Genomic DNA, 19501 nt, shown 5'->3' on the forward strand with positions numbered 1-19501 from the left:
GGACAGCGCTCGCTGTTTATTTTATTACTCTGCACTGCTTCATGGCTGCGAACGCCCCGAAAAGCGAACAGCAGCTTCGCGCCTTTGAGCGGCTGTAACGCGCGCCCCGCAGCCGAGCACTGTCCGCCAAGGGGCCGGGGCCGGGGCCGGCGCCGGGGCCGGGGCACACGCAGGGGCAGGGGCCGGGACCGGGGCCGGGGCACACGCAGGGGCCGGGGCCGGGGCACGGCCGCGGCCGCCCCGGTGCCGCCCCGCTGTGGGCGCGGCCGCACTTCCGCCATGGCGGCGGGGCGGGGCTGGGCTGGCATGGCGGCGCCGGCGGCGCTGCGGTGGTGGTGGATGTTGGCGCTGGGCGGCCGGACGAGGTACCGTTCCCTTGGGCACTCGGCCCCTTGGACCCTCCCTCGGGGGCACAGAACGTCCCCGCGGCGCGGCGGGGGGTGGTGGCCGCAGGGGCCGGGCCCGCCGCCCGCTCCGGCGGCGCGGACCCCTCTGAGGCGCCCCCTCTCCCTTCCTCCCGAGGCAGCCGGTGCTCCGCTTCACCGTGCCCAGGCCGAGCGCTGCCGAGGCCCCCGGCCGGCCCTGCCCGCCCGGCTGGCTCCCTGCTGCGCTGGGCGTCGTCCTTCTCCGAGCCGGGCCCGACGGAGAGCGGCCCCAGCGAAGGACAGATCTTCCTCAGCGAGAGCTGCGTGAAGGTGGGGACCCTGCGAGGGGTCTGGTGTCTCTGGGAGGGTTTCCACCCTGCCTGCCCTGCCGTCACTCCGAGGAGACGTTTGAGTGTTCGCTAGTTTGTTCAGCAGGCCTTTTAATCCTCTTCCTTTTATTTATTTACAGAGGCTGCTGGAGATTGCAGAAGGATCGGAGTTTCTCAGGCTGCAGGTGGAAGGAGGTGGCTGCTCCGGATTCCAGTACAAGTTTTCCTTGGACACAGTTATCAATCCTGATGACAGGCAAGGACAAAGGACGTTTTGGTGATCAGGTGTTACTGTTCTTGGCAAAAATGGCAGGAGGGGTATGCGTGAGGTGATGGTGTCTTGCATTGAAGGGAAGAAGCCTGTGAGATAAAGAGCATGCTGAGGTTGTGCTTCTCTGTAAGGTTTTTGGCACAGTTAGTAGTTAAATATGCTGCTTTTTTTTTTGCAGGGTGTTTGAACAAGGTGGTGCCCGTGTGGTTGTGGATGCGGACAGCCTGGCCTTTGTGAAAGGATCCATGGTGGATTTCAGCCAAGAGCTGATCCGAAGCTCCTTCCAGGTGGTGAGCAACCCCCAGGCAGAGAAGGGTTGCTCATGTGGGACTTCCTTCTCTGTCAAATTCTGACTCGACTTACCATGGATGGACACTGTTTGCAGACACTTTTGGCAGTCTCCTGAGGGTTTATGTTTGTTCTTTTCCCTGCTGCTCCCTCTCATCTCCCTTACCCTGTGACACAGCTGTAACACAGTACTGCAGCTGTGTGTGTGTTTGCACTGAGCCTGTCTCCAAGACTTCCTGGCCTTCCCTTCAGAAACGATGAAGTAACCATGAGCATGCACACAGGAGCATCTTCAGCACCTTGTGAACCACTGGCCAGGTGGTGCTGACTGGCCTGCCCTGTCCTCATTGTGGAACTACTTAACTGTCTCTGCAAGAGAAGGCTGTATATATATGTGTGTGTGTGTTTATTGAAAGGTCTTACTAAAAAAAGTCTATGAGGTTGATTGGTAGTGCTTGTGCATTTACATGCGGGTAGGATCTGGGTTCTTTCAGGCTAGTGTTGCTTATTCCTTATCTTCCAAACAAATGAGACGTGGCGTCTTTCTCACATGTACTGCTGATTCTCCACTGCCCAGCTTACAGTGGCTTTTCCAGATAAGTTTCTTTTTTCTTGCTGAACAGGATTCTCTTGGTCCCAGGAACCTATGGTGACTTTGCTATAAGTTCCTGGGATGATGGTTTTTACTTGTTCAGAGTAAGTGAAACCAAAAAAATGAGGTAGGAAGAATTAGTAGCTTGTGTCTTTTATATATAAAAAGAAGAAAAACCTTGTATATATATATATATATAAATAAAATACACAGCTCTCTATGCTCCAGTGCTATTTAAGCCTGACTTGGAATTTTAGGTCATATGGACTCTCAGGTTTCATAGTGTGGTTGCTGCCTGCTCTTGCCAGCAGGAAGGGAGGTTAAGGTGATAGAGAGAGGAGAGCAGGAGTACTGACTAAGGCTTCACAAGTCCTTTTGACTTACGGTTGTCTGGGAAGCTTTTCCATAACTTGGTCTAACATGCATGGTTTGATGAAAGACTGGAATTGCTCCACTCCTTTCTAAGACTCCCATGGAAAGGGAAGTCTAGAAGTTTCCAGAATAACATCCTTTCAATTAGTAATTTTCTACAGTTTTTTATCTGCCACTAGATGTCTTTTAAGTCAGTGATTCACCTGCTTCTGGATGAAAGGAGAGAAGGAGAAGCTATTTTTGTTCCCTCTTTTGTGTTTTATCTGATCATAACCAAATTGTTTAAGACTTTAATCTTTCACGTGAGTGTGGGAGCACTGCATGACTTTGGTCTCAAGGGAACTGCCTATGGCAATCTGTGAGCTCTTCAAGACCATGCCACAGGCATTTTTTGTTAAGCTTCCTAAAAGCCTTTAAAAACTATTTAGTAGTGCCTATGTTCAGCCCTGTTTTGTCTATTTATTTCTAGTGCTCCGAGCTGATAGCCAGCTGGTTGCAGTTGCATCAGCAGATGTTACAGGAGCTCATATATGATCTGCTCTGACTTTGTCACATGGGGATGCACATGGATAGGATGTGGACCAGTGGCTCTTTCAGTTTAGCCCTTTCCATTTCCTGTAGCAAACAACCTCTGCCTAGTAATGTTGGTACCAGAAAGAGCTGTCACATTTTGTAAAAGGAACTAAAAGAATGTGGTTAAAAGATTTGTCTAAACCCCTTCACGGTGTTTTAATCCTACCTTTATGCTTCCAGATCTTGAAGGTGATGTTAGCCAGAATTGCCTTTGAAAAGTGTAAGACCTGAAAGCTTGTCCAGGTAGAATACGTTAGATAAACTCAATTTCTTTCAGCTGGGATAGCTAAAAGTAGGCCAGAGGAGTTGCTGTCTGAACCAGGAAGATCTATTCTTGATCCATTTCACACAGACTGACCTAGGTCAAGTCTCTTTTGAGATCTTTTATGGGAAATAAAAGTGCAGCAGTAGTGCTGGAGAGGTAGCAAGCCAGCAGATACCAAGGCTTTTCTTCCCTGCACTAAAGTCAGCCTTCAGCCCCTGTAAACATGCAGACTTCATCTTGGATTACTGTTCCTGCTGAATGTAAACGTGCTATGTCTGTCAGGCTAGCCAGGTTCCACTTGCCTGCACTTGCTCTGTGCCCATGCAGTAGATGGAGCAAGTGGTGTCCCAGAGGGGTGCTGCCCCTTGCAGAGGGTCTGCCCCTCGCTCCAAGGGGCTGTGCAGAGCACAAGGCTTTGGTGCCCACCAGTGTCATTGCAGCGTTGCTGTGCAGCTCACATGTGTGCTGTGCTCTGCCCGCGGTTCTGGCAGTACTGCTCTGACTGCACTAGGTGGACCCCTTTCTCCTTGGGACTCCCTGCCCTGGACATACACGGGAATTCTGGGCTGAGGTTGGATTTGCTCCGTGCAGGACCTAAGCAAGAGCAAAAGTTTTGCAGCTGTCTGTTTTGGAGGCAGGCTGGTATTGCTGCAGTGTAGTTTTTAGATCAGAGAAACTGCTAGGAGCTGGAGAGATTCCAGCCCATACACTGTGTTGCTCTTGGCTTCCTAGACCTGCTTCTTGGGAGAAGGTGTAACTTATTGGCAAAAGCTACTGGCTTTCCAGTTCCCATTAGGGAATGGGTGCAAAGGGCTATCTGTCTCCTCCAGAATTGTCCTGGCTCTTTAGAAGTCTGTCAGTACATCAGAACTTCTGTCAATGTTAGGAAGTCAGCAGAGGGGCTCTTATTGACAGAGTGGTACAAAGGTGATCTTGTATTTTTGGCTGTGTAGGCTGAAAAGCTAGGTCTTGGTTCCTACTGAAAAAACCTAACCTGTCAAGTTTTGTGCACTGAATAGGTGACAAAGATGGCACCACACTGTAGCCTGTGGGGCAAGACTTGTGGTGCCAAGAGAAGAACACAGAAGATTAGACAGGGAATTTGATGCTGCCTAGACCATGAGGGGCTGCCAAGGCGTGTCTGCAGGAGGTCTGCAGTGTGGGAATAGTTGAGAGCCCTTGTACTGAGCCACTGAGAAGAAGCTGAAGGAGCTGGAGGTGCTGCCTTCACTTCATGTCAAATGAGAAACTGCAGTGGAAAATCTTTCTCTGCTCCCACATAAAAAGAAGGAGGATTCTCTCAGTTCACCCACCTGACAAGGAATGAATGATCAAGAAAGATATTTATGGAAACCTTAAGATGAAACTTCAAGGGAAAAGGGCACAATCATCAGTGTCACTGACAAGAAGGTAGAAGAAGATAGAATAAAAATTCTCCCATTGGTGAGAGCTCTGGGAGCTCTGTAGAGACTTGTTGGTAGATGACCAGATGACATCCTCAGCCTGTGACTGGCTCTGCTCTTCAGATTATCTATCTATCTATCTATCTATCTATCTATCTATCTATCTATCTATCTATCATAACTGAAGGTCCCACTTCAAGGCCTCAAGCCAGGCAGTGGTAGGGAAATAGGAGCTCTTCATTATCCCTGGGTTTTGTGGTTTAGGGATGTGCACAAGTGGTTTGCTTGTGTGGTATCATTTACTACAAAAAGCATTTTGAGGTGAGTAGCTACAATAGGACCAACGACCAACCTAAGGCCAGTGTTAGGGGAATAGCAGTCCGTCTCACCCACAAATTTTCATCTGCAAAATTTCACTGTTCTCAGACCTTTCTCTTGTGTCATTATGCATCTGTATAGAGCTGTTGGGTGAGTCAAGAAGACAGCTAAGGTTGTGGATCCAGTACCCTCTGGGTGACACCCACTGGGACTTCTGCTTCTCCCACACAGTAGTGTAATTTCTTGCCGCTTTAAGGGCTTGTCTGAATCCAGCACCTGGGGGAGGAATCATTGAACAGTGGAGGAGGCAGTAATAGAAAGGCAGATATGCAAGAAAGAAGGCTTCTCTTGTCTGTTTCCCACGCTGGGAAGGCACATGCTTTGTACTAAGACTGCCTTCAACCTTACAAACATTTCAAACATCTGGTGGCAGCTGCAAGTAAAAATCAGAGTTTTTAAAACTGAGTTTTTACACTGTGAACAGTACCACTGTTCACACTGTAAGCTGGGACTGGTCAGTGGAGTTTACTGTATTTATAGGTTGTCCTGAGTTGGAAGGGACCTACAAGGATCATTGAGTCCTACTCCTGGCCCCACACAGCATAGCCCCAAGAGTCACATGCACCTGTCCAAATGCTTCTTGAACTCTGGCAGGCTTGGTCCTGTAATCATTTCCCCATGGAACCTAATCCAGTCTCATTCACCCTCTGGATGAAGAATCTCTTTCTAATATCTGACCTGAACCTCCCCTGACAACTTCATGCCATTTCCTTGGGTCCTGTCACTGATCACCACAAACGAGATCAGTGTCTACCACTCCTCCTCACAAGAAAGTTGTAACTGCAGTGAGGTCTTCCCTCAGTCTCCTCCAGGCTGAACAGTGACTAAGTGACCTCAGCCACTCCTCATACAGCTTCTTCTCAAGGCCCTCACCATCTTCATTGCCCTCCTTTGGACACTCTCTAATAGCTTTGTATCCTTCTTATATTGTGGCACCCATTCAGGTGTGGTCCCGTTCCGTTTGTGTCTGTATATAAACGGCCGGGCCACCAAAACTGCCCCCAGCACTGGAGGTGAGGCTGCCCCAGTGCAGAGCAGAGCAGGACAATCCCCTCCCTTGCCTGGCTGGCCATGCTGTGCCTCATGCACCCCAGGACAGGGCTGGCCCTCCTGGCTGCCAGGGCACTGCTGGCTCAGGTTTAGCTTGCCATCAACCAGGACCCCTGGTCCTTTTCCATGGGGCTATTCTTGGGAGTTCAGAGAAAAATTCAGAGCAAGTGTGCTGTATTTCCTGATGAGCTGCTACAACACATGCTTCAGGACTAAACCAAACATTGTCTCCACAAGCAAATACCACCATCAGATTCATTAGCAGAGAGCATGACAGTATGTGCAGTGTTTTGATACTCCCTTGTCTCTGCCTGTTTTCATGCACAGCAGCCAAAGCTCTGGCCATGCTTCTCTGGAATGGGCCATAGCTGCCAGAGAGAATGGCAGTAGAGGAAGGGATAGCCGTGGGTAATGGTGTGCTTGATACAACTGTCAGCTGGACTGGATAAAGAACCACAGTTCAAGGACACAGAGCATTGGCAAGAATAAACTGCAGCCACCTGTGTTGTATCAAACTTCTATTTGGGAAGCTTGCTATTGGTTTTTTTTTTCTTTTTTCCCCTTTTTTTCTTCTTTTTGTTTTTCAACTTTTTCTAAATTTTCTAGTTTTTCTAAATTTTCTATTTTTCTACTTTTTCTTAATTTTTAATTTTTTTTTTTTTTTTTTAAGAGGATGAATTCTCAACCCAAATGCTGTTAAGGGCTAGGTAGAGGATTAATGGTGCAGTTCAGATCCTGCTGGGTTCTAAGGAATATGTTTGCTCTGCATGGTTTCCAGGATTAGGCTGCAACTGGCTTTGATCTGTGCAGATACCTGCCCAGGAAGCAGCTCAGTAGATCGTGAACTTTGGGTTGGTTTAGTATCCAGCTGTGGACAGAAATACTGTGTGAGTCAGCTGAAGCTGTTCATGACAGTGAGATGGGCCATTACACCCAGGCTGTGATTCCGCAGCCCGTGGGGAGCAGTTTGTGTGCAGTGCTTCCTGCCACTGGCCTTCCCAGAATTTGTATGGCTCTTAATATCTCCTGCTTGAGCAATAAGAGTTTATGGTCCTAGTCTTTGTTGTTGATTAGAACCCAAGTTTGTGCCCCTGTTTTAATCAGTGCTCATTTACCTTTGGCATCCTTCAGAGGAACAGAATGGTATGTCTTTCAGTTGCCATGGAAACAGTGAGACTAAATGCACATTTCCATGGCAACCTGCCATTATCTTCAGCTCTATCTGTGGGTCTCATTTTCTGACCATGGGGGTGGGGTGGTGAAAATGGAACTTCATCTCTTAAAAAAATAAAAAAATATAAAGAAAGGTGCTACCAACACCATCATCATCATCCGCTTTCCTCCTCTGGCTCAGGCTTGGGGCTGGGAGAGGCCCATAACTACTGCCACCATGCCATGCACCAAGGCTCCAAGGTATTCTCTTCAGCTCCTTCTCTTCTTCACCCTCTAAAAATAGATACATTCAGAACAATTTGATGACAATGTTCCAGCACTTCTCTGAATTCTTTGTTTCCTCAACTAATGTTCCTAGCAAAGGCCCTTGAAGTTAATTGAACTTTCCAACAGGTTCCAAAGGTCAAAGTGTCCCAGCTTCTTTTGGTCCAAAGGGCCATGGGTTAATTACAGGGTCTAAGACTCCAAGGAGAAGAAGCTTTTGTCTGTTATGACTGGAGGCACCAGGGCACATCCCATTAACCTCAGGAGTTAGGGATGTTCTTGCAAGGGGGACAGCGTTGACTGTTGCAGAAGGCAGCACCCATCAGAGAGTCAGGGATGAAAGGCAATGCTTATCTGTTTTGTGGGTGACTCAGGGGATACAGGGCAGAGAAAACAGGTTATGCTTATGATGCATCTAACAGTCCACCACCCAGAAGTGCTTTTGGCCACTGCTAAAATTTCTGCCTCCCCCAGACACTGAGTCAGGAAAAGGACAAAATCTGCTGTACTTTCAGCAATTGCACACAGCTGTTCCTTAAGCCCCCTTTCATTATTCTTGTTCTAGCTGGCTTGACCTTTAGCTAATTCCTTTTATTCATGGTCTAATCTTGGTTACTGAGGGAAAAAGCTTGTGTCTTGCACAGTTCTAGCCTCATGCAATAGTTATCCAGGGAGAGGATGTGGTAGAGCACTCCTCCATCTGCTCCACTAGTCTTTACCACATGCTGAAGCAGAGGATGATAAAGCTCTGTCCATTCAGAAGTCAGCATGGAGACAGAGGTGATCTTCACAACAGGTCTGCCAGGTAAGGCAGGTGCTGCTCAAGCACGGTTTTCCTTGCTGTAGCAGATCATACATGACAAAGAGCTGTCTCAGTCAGCCTGGGTTTGTGTTGTTTCATAAAGGGAAGAACAAAGACCAGTGAGTCCTCTACATTGCTGACCTTGCAGGATTTCACCCTGGAAAGATTACTGCCTGGACACATTGCCAGGGTTTGGCTGGGAGCTATTTCTTGAAAGCACTGAGAATGTTTTCTAAGCTGTGGGGACCTCCTTAGGTGCTGAGCACTGGGACAAGCTCTATGTGGTTTGCATGGACAGAAGCTTGCTGGAGGATGTGCTGCTGGTGCTGGACCAGGCTGGCTTGGCCCCATGAGGTGCCAAGGTACATGAGGTACAGAGAAAGTCTTGCTGTACGTGCTCTGTCTGCTGTAGGGAGCTAACTTGCTGTACAACAGCCTGAGAGTGGAAACAGTCTCTTCCTGCTGGAGGCTGCTGGGGGCTGGCGAGTTTGTGCTGTGGGCTAGGACCCCCAGGAGGTCCCGTGCTGGCTCAGTCCACCTGCAGCTGTAGCTCAGAGCCCCACAGCCAGGGTGGCTTTAGGTGCTTCCCCTCCTCTCAACAGCAGCTGAGCAGGCACTGACTGAGGGTGTTACAGGCCCCCTGTTCAGCTTCTCCTTGACATCCTGTGCTGTGTCCAGGTGAGCAGGTTGGGCAGGCTGCATGGCAGGCTTCCCTTCACCTCCCTGCCTGTCCATGCATGATTGCCACAAACTTTAGACATGCAAGATTTACATTGAATATAGAAACTTTAGAGGGAAGAGCTAATAGCATTTGGAAAAGAAAATTCAGTAGCTGCCTTTGGTGACACAGGCAGAAGTAATGGGGCAATGCTATTGTTAGCAGAACTTTATCTTCCAATGTCTGCAAAAGCTTGGTGGGGAGCAGGAAAGCAGTAGGACTGTGTGGCAGATACCTTGGCCTCTTAATAAAATGCTTCCCCCTGCTGCCACTGTCCTATGTTCCCTGATAACAGGCACAGGCAGAAATAGGACTGCCATGGTGAAAGAATTTACTTAATCCTCTTCAAGCTAAGCAAAAATGTATCAGTGAAGAGCCGATTCACAGGGCAGAGCTGAATTGCATGAAAGAAAATTGTGTCTGCAAATCAAATAGAGCTCAAAGGATTGTGAGAGAGCAAGGCAAAACAGGATGGTTTGGGAGAAGGGGGAATAGCTCAGAGAGATGCTTAGGGGTGGAAGGCAACAGGAGGTATGTGCTGAGCCTCCCCCAGCTCTGCTATGGAAACACAGTTTGGTGGGTGGATGAACCTCTCAGAAAGTGGGAGGGCACTTAGAGCTGTCCAGGTATTTTAAGAGGCAAAAGAACCTGGTAAGACCCGTGAGACTGAGAAGACAAGAACTGGTGAAGGGTTGGTGTATAGTTCAAGTAGACAAAAATGAAAGGGGTGGAGGAACAAAGAATAGGCAGGTGGACCAAGGGAATGAAAGGCCTGAGGAGAGCATGTGTCTGCTGGACACCTGTCACCCCAAGATACAACTGTTGGGGGTGCCAGATCCATGAAGTCACTTACCTGCTCTTCTCTTCCTTGACTGAACTTTGAATGGCAACAGTCTGTGCAGAAGGACCATCAGCAAACTGAAACTGCCAAAGTCTCAGAGGTGAAAACCTGCCAAAGGACTGGAAGGTTACCCACTTTTCAAGAACTGGGCCCCACTGGCTTGAGAAAAGGCAGCAGATCTGAAAAGCAAGGGTGCACAGAGCCTTGGTGATTGTTTTATATGCTTAGGAGCAAGGGCTAGTTCTCAAAAGCAGTAAAGGCTCCTGTTGTAAGGATTTGAGGACTGCTGATTGAGAGTGCCTACTTCTGCAGTATTCTGGGTTTTGCAGGTTGATGTCCTTTTGATCTCTGCTGGATGAGATAATTTTACAGGGCAGATGAGACTACTCTGTTTGGGAGACTTCGTGAAGATTGAGCCTTGGGGACGGACAGGGAGGTCCTAACTCTTCTGGAGGTGCTCCAAACACCAAGTAGTTCAGCAGAACAGCTAATTGAAAGAGCTGTTTATCCCAAGACAAAAGGAGGGCACACTTTGCACAGCACGTTCGATGCTGGGCACAGAGAGGTCTCACTTACTGCCTGAGCTCCTCACTTACTGATCAGATGTGAAGGGCTTGCTACACATGAGCCTGCAAGCTACCTCCTGCCCAGAGGGACCTGATTGCATCCTCCCAGGGAAGCTGATTTATGTAACTTCTTTTGGAGTCTGTGCTCCTTTTGTCCCCTCTCCTCTTGTTCATGTTTTTCAGATACATTTGATTTATACATGCTCGTTCCCTTCCTCACAGGAATGAGTTTTGGTGCGTATCAGTTGCGTGAGAGAAAAATTTATAGAGCAAGCTGCAGAGGAAAGCAGCTGGGATCTTTCTTAGGAGAGCCGCAGTCGTTAATTATAGGAGTCTAACTAAACCTCAGCTCAGGCAAGAAGCATTTTCCAGATCTCCCTGCTTTCTTTTGTACCTTCCTGCACAAGTTGTCACATCAAAGTCAGGATTCAGGAACGACTGAAAACAACACCCACCTTTTTACATAAAAAAGGGATGCTGAGTGCCAGGGAGCAGCTCTCTTTCTGGCTCCCTCTTCTCACAAACTGGTGTGAGGGGCACTGCACCATTCCTCAACAAGGGCTGCAGACAGCATTTGTCTGTCCCTTGGGCTTGCTCACGCTTCTTCACTGCTTCAGGCAGCATGGTGATTCAGCTGCTACCTTGCAAAAGTCTCTTGGGTCTGATCTAAACACCTGCTTTCTCTCTCCAGCTCAATTCTGTGCAGGCAGGCCAGTTCCTTGGGACAGCAGGTTTCCCAAGAGTATATTTTATTAGCAGAGTCATTGTAGAGCTGGGGAGCTGGGTCCCAAACATCTTCTCATGTTCATCACTGGCGGAGCCAGCAGCACTGCAAAGGATTTTCTCTGTATGAATTTACCCCAGGGGAAGAGAGGGAGGAGATATAACCTGGACATCCTTAAAAACCTAATAATTCCTATGCGTGTGCCTCTCTGATATGGTTTTGGCTGATGATCCCAGTACAGGCCATGCTATTCAGAGACTGCCTACACAGATAGCTTGTCTTAACATTGCCAACATGACCTTTGCTCATGTCACCTCATGACCTGTAATGCTGAGATAAGAGTATCAGCAGGAGTCTGCATTAACAGCTAAGAGATACTAAAAGGAAAGAACTGAGAACATGCCTAGGGTAGATAAAGCTGGTTTGGTGTCTTTGACAAAGAAAGTTGTTACATGTTTTCCTCAGAGTTTCACAGGGCTGCCAGGACACGTTTGTGTCTAACCAAGGGCACTGTCATCAGAAGCTGATTTTGGTGCCCCAGATGGATGTTCATGGCCTTTTGCTGGGGCTTGGACAAGGAGAGAAAGGAAGGGAGGCACTGGCTCACTAATTAAGAGGCATTCTCTCTCTGCTGCCTTTCTGCTACTCAAAGGGGAAGGCAGAACCCGTGCCTGATGAGAGCCTCTCACCCATACTGAGACCCCTCTTAAAAGCTGCTTAACATTAAAACATGAGAAAGAAAAAAAATTCTGTGAGCACTTTGATAGTCCTCACAAGAAAGTCAAACAGAGGAGCCTTTGAGCTGCACATAAGAAAACCTCTGTGTATCGGTAGGGGAAGAAAGGCTGGTGAAGCTGAAATCTGGCAATAGTTCCCAGCTGGTGAGGGAGGTGCTTTTCTGCTGCAAGCTCCTGTCATGACTGATGCAGAGACAGAGCAGGGAAAAGCACAGAATACTCTGTAGGCAATAACTAGCACCTCAAGCCCCTGGGGTGTCAGTGGGATGGGGAGGCTGAGCCAGCGCTCATCCTCTGCCTTCTTGCAGGGGCTTGGCCCTGGGCTCACCCCAGCAGAAGCATCCAGCCTTGCCACATCAAGCCTCCTCCTGCGGGACCCCTTCCCACTGCGGGAGCCTCCCAGCCAGGCAGCTTTCCCCTGCTTCCCATCCTCCCGGGTTTCCATAGCAATCGGTGGTGGCAGCTGTGCGGGGAAGTCAATGGAGGGAAATGAGAGTTTCTTCCTGTCCTGGGTCATCTGAAGGCTGGGAGAACAGGAGCATCATGATGCTTCTGATGAAGGTAGCAACACCCAGGCTGCTCCAGTTCACTCCCAGCCAGGCCAGGGGCAGGAATGTGATGGGAATGTGCAGGTCCCAGGGCTCTGCAAGGCAGGTTTTGGGGGGCTGCATGCACCCCAAAGCCATCCCCACACACACCCTGCCCTGCTAGAAAGCTACTGATATGGAACTGATGCCACCCCTGATTTTTTGTCTTCTTACATAGCCTCCATGTCTTTCACTCCTCAGCCTGCACCATTTTTCCCTCTTGGCACATTATCAATCACTGAGGTCAGAAAATAATCTTTAGCTTTAATGGAAAACACGTTGGAGGCAGACAGGAGAATGGAGAGTGGAGTGGCACAGGCAGCCTTGATAGCAGCATTTTTATTTCCAGGATGGGACAACAGGGCAGTAGAGTAAAACCTCAGGGAGGGAGAAGAGGGTGGGGAATAGAGGTATTCAAGACAGTGCTCCAGCACAAAGAGAAGTAGCATCCTGGGTAATCTCTTGGCTCCATGGGGAGAGTAAATTTCATCATCTGCTAACCCATCCCTATTCCTCCATACACACATAGGAGGTAGGGGGTACAAACAAAATTAAAAACTTGAGGGGGTACTTGCAAAAAATAAAATTAAAATGTCAGTTTAAACCCCAAATATTTCATATCATTTAGCTTAAAAATAATTAAAAGATAGGTTAGTTTTGAAATAGAACTGTCATGTTGAAAGAAAGCCAAGCTACTTCATTTGTTAAATGTCCAAACATAATGTTTTGACATTTTCAGGAAAAAATTTATTCCACACATTTTCAGATAAATCTTGCCACAAATGTGTCTGAAAATTTGGCATCCAGAAAACTGCATTTTGAGGCAAGCTTCGCATGTGCCAAGCATGTTTCACATGTTCCTGGGCACAACCCAGGCATCTGAAGCACAGCAGTGTTGGGCAAACCCCAGAGAGCTGTGCAGGGAGCAGAGCTGCTTGGCACAGTCTGGGCAGGTCCCTTTGTGCCCAGGGCAGCTCCACATGGCTGCCTTATGGTTTCCCCCTGACCCAACTCCCACCAGCACTTCTCTGCCTGCAGTAGGAAGCATGGCACAGGTACTCACAGGGTGATGTGCCTGTTCCTGCCTTTGGTTCAAGCTCAGCACTGCTGTCGGGGTGAAATTGGGGGCCCTGATTATTTTTAGCATATGATAGTGGGGAAAGGAACTATAAATAAGCTAGAACCATCCTTCAATTGTTCATGCAGCATGGGTAAGGAAACACAGAGGTTTCTGGCATAATCATGCTCATAATCAAGGGGACTCTTGGCGAGTTTGAATGCAAGATTTATAGATTGGAGAGAGGGGAGCAGGCACAGGCACCGAATGCTGTGTCCTGTGTAGCCTATTGAGAGATTCATGTGCTTTTCAGCAGCAAGATTAGATGTCAAGAGGAGATTACCATTTCCAACACAGTGTACCACTGCACACTGAGACCTCTGGTCTCACACAGCACCTCTGGGCCGGGCACTGGCTGCGGTACAGCTCTGACCGCCCACACACCTCTCACCAATTCCCACCCAGGCCTCAGCAGGTTAGAGAGGACAAGGGCACAGGCCTGGGAGGGGATTTCACAATTGCCCTTGCCAGACAGGACTGGGCTGTCTGGGGCTTGTTTTGAGCTCAATAACACAGACCTTTACAAGATATGTCCTTGAACTGGGAGGGTGACAAAAGCTGGTGCCAGGCAGAACCCTCTGCCTCATTTCATGGCTTACACAGCTTAAAGCTTGCCTGTCACTATAACCTGTTCTGGCACACTGTGAGACCTGAGAGTCTCTGACCTATTTCCATGAATTCAGCATTTTCCTGTCTTCACTGCTTCTTCTCCTGCAGCCTGGAGGAGGGAAAGAGAGGTTTGCTGGAGGAAGTGTGAGGAAAATACATCTGCAAAGGTAAGGGAGAAAAAAGCAAGCAGCAGTTGTGACTTGAGCTGCCTGCAAATCCCTAGAGGGACCAGAGGACTGCTGAAAGCATCTCCACTGAAGCAGCTCACTCCTGAGAATGCCTTGTGTCACTGCAACAGGCTTGACACTAGCACTCCCAGACCAGAGCCCTGAGGACCTCTCAGCCCTGACAGCTGCCAGAGACATTTACCTTAAGCCAAAGCAGGTTTCAGGGTTAACATCCTTCCCCTCTGGGGGGACTGAAAACATTCCCTGGAGCCTGATTCCTTCAAATTAGGCCATACATAGCATCAACAGATGGTGATAAAGTTTTGTCTCAGGGCACAGATCTTCTCTGTATAAATTCCTGCTTTAATACAAAATAGCTCAAGAAATAAAGCTGTTTCCTGCCTGCAGCCAGGGCCAAGGCTCCTTACAGCAGCCAAGGATCATGGATAGGTACAAGACAGCCCCTGTGGCAGCTGTGTAGTCCAGAGCAGACAGATGGAGCTGCACTCCCTGCTCGCCTGGCTCCCAGCACCACTGCCTGCAAGCTTTTCAAAAGAGAATTCAGTTGTTCTGACATTTAGAATAGATTAAAAATCGTTACAGGTTCTTCTGGAACATTTTAGAAGGTGAAGCTATTGATTTAAAAACTCAACATCAGTTTTGTAAGAGAGTTGAAACCTTCCTGGTTTCCACCTGTGAACACCAGTGCCTGGCCCTGGCTGCCAGCAGCAGTACATTTATCACACTGCTCTCTGTCCCTGTTTTGTCTCTGCCCTATGCATTGTGCAGGGGTTTGTGACAGAGCACTCAACTCCCCAAAAGCCTCTCAGTATACGAAGGGTGCTTGATCTCTTCCATCTTGTGGATCAGCTAGGGACTGGTGTATTTTGGGGTCTAAAACCAGCACCATGTGAACCTGCTGCTCTTTGCTGTGCGGTGTTGGGAGCATTTTGGATGCTCCTGGATCCCAAGGAATGCCACCTTAGCCAAACCACTCTTATTTCTTTCATAAGCATTGCCCCTAATGCAGGATGCAACACTGCCATGTTTCCTACTTGCATAGTCCAGCTTACACTGTGACAGGCTAGAATTCTTTTAATATATATATTTACAGTACTAAAATCTATAAAAATTTTATTTACTGCTCACAGAAATATGCCTGTAGACACTGGCCTCAAAGGAGGGGTGTCAAACTCCATGACCTTAGGAATGATGTCGTGAGGACTGACAGCACTGTCTGCATGACAAGTGTTTGTGCTCTCAGGAAACAACTGGCCTGGCCCTCAGTGCTCCACATGTCTCCTCCTCCTCTGTCCCCACTCAGAGGACCCTCTGTTTGAGGAGCAACTTCTCACCTGCTGTCATTTATATCTCCTCCTGACTTTGCTGCCTCAATCTCAGCTGCCACTTCCCCCAGCTCAGTGTAGCATCCTGCTCTGGCTCATCATGCTGATGGCAGTTAATGACTGCACTGGTTTCACTCTAAGTACAGGCAAAGGTCCTTCTCTTCGAGCCTCCTGCTCATACCTGCACACTCACCTACTCCAGCTTTGGCTGCAGAGTTGGAGAGCTGCCCAGATTTTCCCCACTTGAGCTTTGCCCTATTGGATGCCAGGACTACTGAGACCAATTGTTCCTGGCCAGCTGGCCTCTCTGGGTCATGAAGGACCTCCAGCCTGCCTTGGTGAGTACATGGACTTGCTGCATAGCTCAGACCACTGCTGAGGACAGAGATGCTCAAGCACTTGTGTCCCTGCTGTGACACGATTTGTGTTCTGGCCCATGTGCAGAGCTCACTGCTGTGACACAGCCCATTTCACATGGTCTGTTGCAGCAAGACAGCCAGAAAGCACTAGGGACTTCAGTTCCAAGAGAATTAGGCAATACATCTAGCAAAGACATTTTGTCATGCTGAGGTGTGAAAGACATCACTAAAGTGCTACACATCTGACACAGGGTGACACCAAGCTTAAACACACCCATGTGCTATGATGGCTTCAGCCTGACTTCGATTTTCTTTACCAGTCTGGGTGTTTTGCACTTATGATGAAAGAGCAGAGGAAATGAGGTGCCAGGTACCACCAGCACAGGCAGCAAGGGCCTGGGAACCCTCTGCCCTCCAGGTGCTGAGCAGGAGGATGAGCATCTCACACTGCCCCAAGCCCTCATGTTGTGTTCACTGCCAGATGACAGCCAGCTGGCATGATGCCTTCCTGGCCGAGCTCCTCAGCATGCCTGAGCTCCTCAGTATGCCCATGCCCACTGGGAGCAGGCAGGTCTCTCCTGTGGTGACATTAATGCAGCAAACTGCAGCAGTCCTCAGCCCCTCAAACTTCTTCCTCTGTCAGCAGAAGTGAAATGAAATTGCCTCTGTTGCTGGCTCTGGTGCGAGCTCATATCTCCTAGCCCTTAATCAGAGCAGATATGAAATTTCTTATCTGTTAAGTAAAACGGTGCTGCACTTCAATCCATCCAATTATTTTTTTCAATAAGTGTGAGTGAGGGGGCTGCTGTGGGAACTTGTAGTGTCAGCAGTGTGCTGGCAGTGTAGGGGCCCTGCCTTGGCAGGCACTTCAACCAGAGCAGCCCTCACAGGATCAGCTAAAAACATCCCAAACATGTTCTCCTGGGTTGTGTGACCCAGTAAGGGCTGGGGTGGGGTGCTGTGGGGCAGGCTGGCAGGCAGGTCCTTTGAAGCTTGTTGCCCACCAAGGTGATTTCCAGGAATCCCCCACCATGTGGCCACAGCGTGGTGTCTCTCCTTTGGCCTGGAGAGTGGGCACTGCAGGCTGTGGGCACTCTGCTTGGCACTTGTAAAGCAGAGATAACAGGTTCTCTGTCAAACATCAGTCTGTCTTCAAGGCCAGCAAAACTGTCTTTGAAGACCTGCCCAGAGGAGACCCATCCAACTCCAAGAGGATGCCTGTGCTTATCCCAAGAGCCTGAGGATCACCTCTAGTGAGCACTCAGCTGAGACCACAGAGACAGCAAAAGTCAATGGCAATAAGGCAGCTTTCCCATCCTGGATCAGAGCTGAACCCTTTCCAACAGCATTCAATGCCTGGGTCAGGCACTGAATGCTTCAGCTGAAGCATTTCTTCATTCTCAGGAGAATCTACCTATCTACCTTTTCTTTCTTGCCTCTTGGAAGTCAACAATAGTGTGGTTAGGTGTGAAGGAGAATCAGAAGAGCTGACCTTGTCACATGTAGCACTGCTGTGTGGGCATCTGGAAACTCCAGACGGGGATGGGGGCACAGAGAAAAGGGAAGTCAGAAAAGGAGGAAAAAAATGGGACCAACCAGAAGGTGGGAGAAGGGATGCAGGAGTCCTGCAGTAAGAAGAAAAGGGATATGACTCAGAGAAAGAGGTCTTGTAGGAGAAGACTGGTCAAGGTAGCAAAAGAGAGATAAAAATGACAAATAGAATTATCATGGAAGAGTCCTCCCTGCTTTGTTCTGCTTGCAGTCATGCTGAGGGGCAGGTCTAACATCGCTTTACTCAATGTGGCAATGACTGCAGCCTCCTGCCATTTCCCTTGTAGCTGTCTCTGCATCTCAAGGCACTAGCTGGGTGGGAGTAAGGCCTCCTTTCCTTGGCACTGCTCTGCAGGCTGAGCAAGCTCCACAGGATGGGTACCCAGAACTTGGGCTCTGCAGCAGTGAGGCTAAAGACAGGGTCAGGGGCAGCACGGTCAGCCACTGCCTGGACCTGGGTGCTCCTTGATGGTCCTTAAGTGCTCAGAGCAGCTCCAGTCAGGTTTTGCTTCATCTTGTACCTCACTGTTACTTTTGTCTGGCACCCCCCTCTTCCCCCAAGTCCCCTGCATTGCTGCACTCACTTGCTCAACCAGTGCTCCCCCATCCCAGTGGCTGTGCCAAAGCCAGTCCTGGGCTGTGGTCCAGCTCCGCTAGCCCTTATGGGATCAGGGTCCTCTCTGCAGACTTATGGATCCCTCATAGAACCTTGCTGGACCCAAATAATTCAAACAGTAACCAAAGTCCCTCCTTTTGGGAGGGAGGAGCAGGCACCAGCCTCAGCTTTTGCTGGTGAGCTCTGTATTTCCTAACAGAGTGAAGATGGAGGCTTCAGGGGGCTGGAAACACTGGAAATCCCCTGCAACAGTAGTTCCTATGGCAAGCACCTTTACAGACAGACCTCCACATCAGCAGCAGAAAGAGGATGTTCAAATGGAATATGGGAAACAGTTCCTGATTGTCATGCTGCCCTTCCCAAGCTATCAGACTGTGCTGCTTCACCAGGTCCATGCAGTTACCTGCAAAGATGAGCAGCCAAAACACTGGGGAAGTAGAAATCAAGCCTCAGCTTCATGAGATGACAGCTAAATTTTACCCCAACTTTCCAATAATGACAAGATAAAGTAATAATATTTTAATGCAGTTCAGCAGTTAACATGCATACCATCCCCAGTTAATTGGAAAACTGTTCTGCAAGCTTCTGCATTAGTAAGAGAAGAAAGAGAAGCTCATTCAAGACAGAGAAAATAGATCTCTATCTAACTGATAAAAATAGCAATTGATCTTTTTTTTTTCTCTAATCTTCTGAATTTCTGACTTTGAGTGAAACAAGGAGTCTTTCCAATTGAGATTGTGGGAAAGGTTTGGGGTGAAAAACCTGCCATCCTTGCTCTCTGAAATAAGGCAAAAGGGTAGGAACTCTGCCCCAGACAAATATCTCCAGTGTAATGCTCACCACTGAGTTTGAGTCAGCCCCACCAGTGAAACCCCTATTTAGTATCTGTTGCTTTCAAGGACCATGAAAACAAGCACCAGGAGATCACCCTGGAAAGGCAGCCTTGTTCCTGACAAAAGCAAAGCTAGGTGATGCAGACTTTCGCCATGGTGATACTGGTTCCCACCATTTTCTAAAATGTTTTCTCTATTTACATGTTAGTTGCAAAGTGGATTTGCTCTTGAATCCTCTGACTGAGCAGCAGAGGAATTACTGCAACAAGAATGTGGCTATGTAGAGCAGTTCTCCACTGACCTCTCAGCCCTCCTCTGATGGTAGGCTTTGAGTCTGAACAGGATTAATTCAGTTTCCTTTCCCATTAAAGAGGACAGCTCCAGCTCACCCCCTGCCTGCCAACAGCAGAGATCAGCTTCTACTCTGTGTCCCACCTAATGCTGCAGACATTGCCTGGATGAAAAAAACAGGCTGCAGAAAATCTAATTTTAGGGAATAGGTGGCTCCTGATTTTCTGTGATGAAACTTCAGCCAAGAGTACTCATTCAGAGCCAGGGTCGTGCATCATCCCCAATCTTTTAATACCTCTGGGCACTTCACTAAA

The 19501-nt window shown here is 48.7% G+C and overlaps 1 protein-coding gene across 1 annotated transcript; it reads left to right on the top strand.

Moving 5' to 3' along the window:
- Nucleotides 1-205: 205 nt before the first annotated feature.
- Nucleotides 206-2065, top strand: ISCA2 (iron-sulfur cluster assembly 2). The gene is made up of 4 exons (XM_064423858.1): nt 206-365; nt 527-695; nt 835-950; nt 1144-2065. The coding sequence occupies exons 1-4, from the start codon at nt 280-282 to the stop codon at nt 1316-1318; spliced, it is 546 nt and encodes a 181-aa protein (XP_064279928.1). The 5' UTR covers nt 206-279; the 3' UTR covers nt 1319-2065.
- Nucleotides 2066-19501: the final 17436 nt, after the last annotated feature.

This window comes from Passer domesticus, chromosome 6 (genome assembly GCF_036417665.1).
Source record: "Passer domesticus isolate bPasDom1 chromosome 6, bPasDom1.hap1, whole genome shotgun sequence".
NCBI classification, from domain to species: domain Eukaryota; kingdom Metazoa; phylum Chordata; class Aves; order Passeriformes; family Passeridae; genus Passer; species Passer domesticus.

What these genes read in the sequence shown, in the direction of transcription:
- ISCA2 (XM_064423858.1), top strand. Translation starts at nt 280, where the DNA reads ATGGCGGCGGGGCGGGGCTGGGCTGGCATGGCGGCGCCGGCGGCGCTG. An exon ending in TCAGCGAGAGCTGCGTGAAG is followed by an intron (nt 696 to 834) that starts GTGGGGACCCTG and finishes ATTTATTTACAG; the next exon opens with AGGCTGCTGGAGATTGCAGA. An exon ending in GTTATCAATCCTGATGACAG is followed by an intron (nt 951 to 1,143) that starts GCAAGGACAAAG and finishes TTTTTTTTGCAG; the next exon opens with GGTGTTTGAACAAGGTGGTG.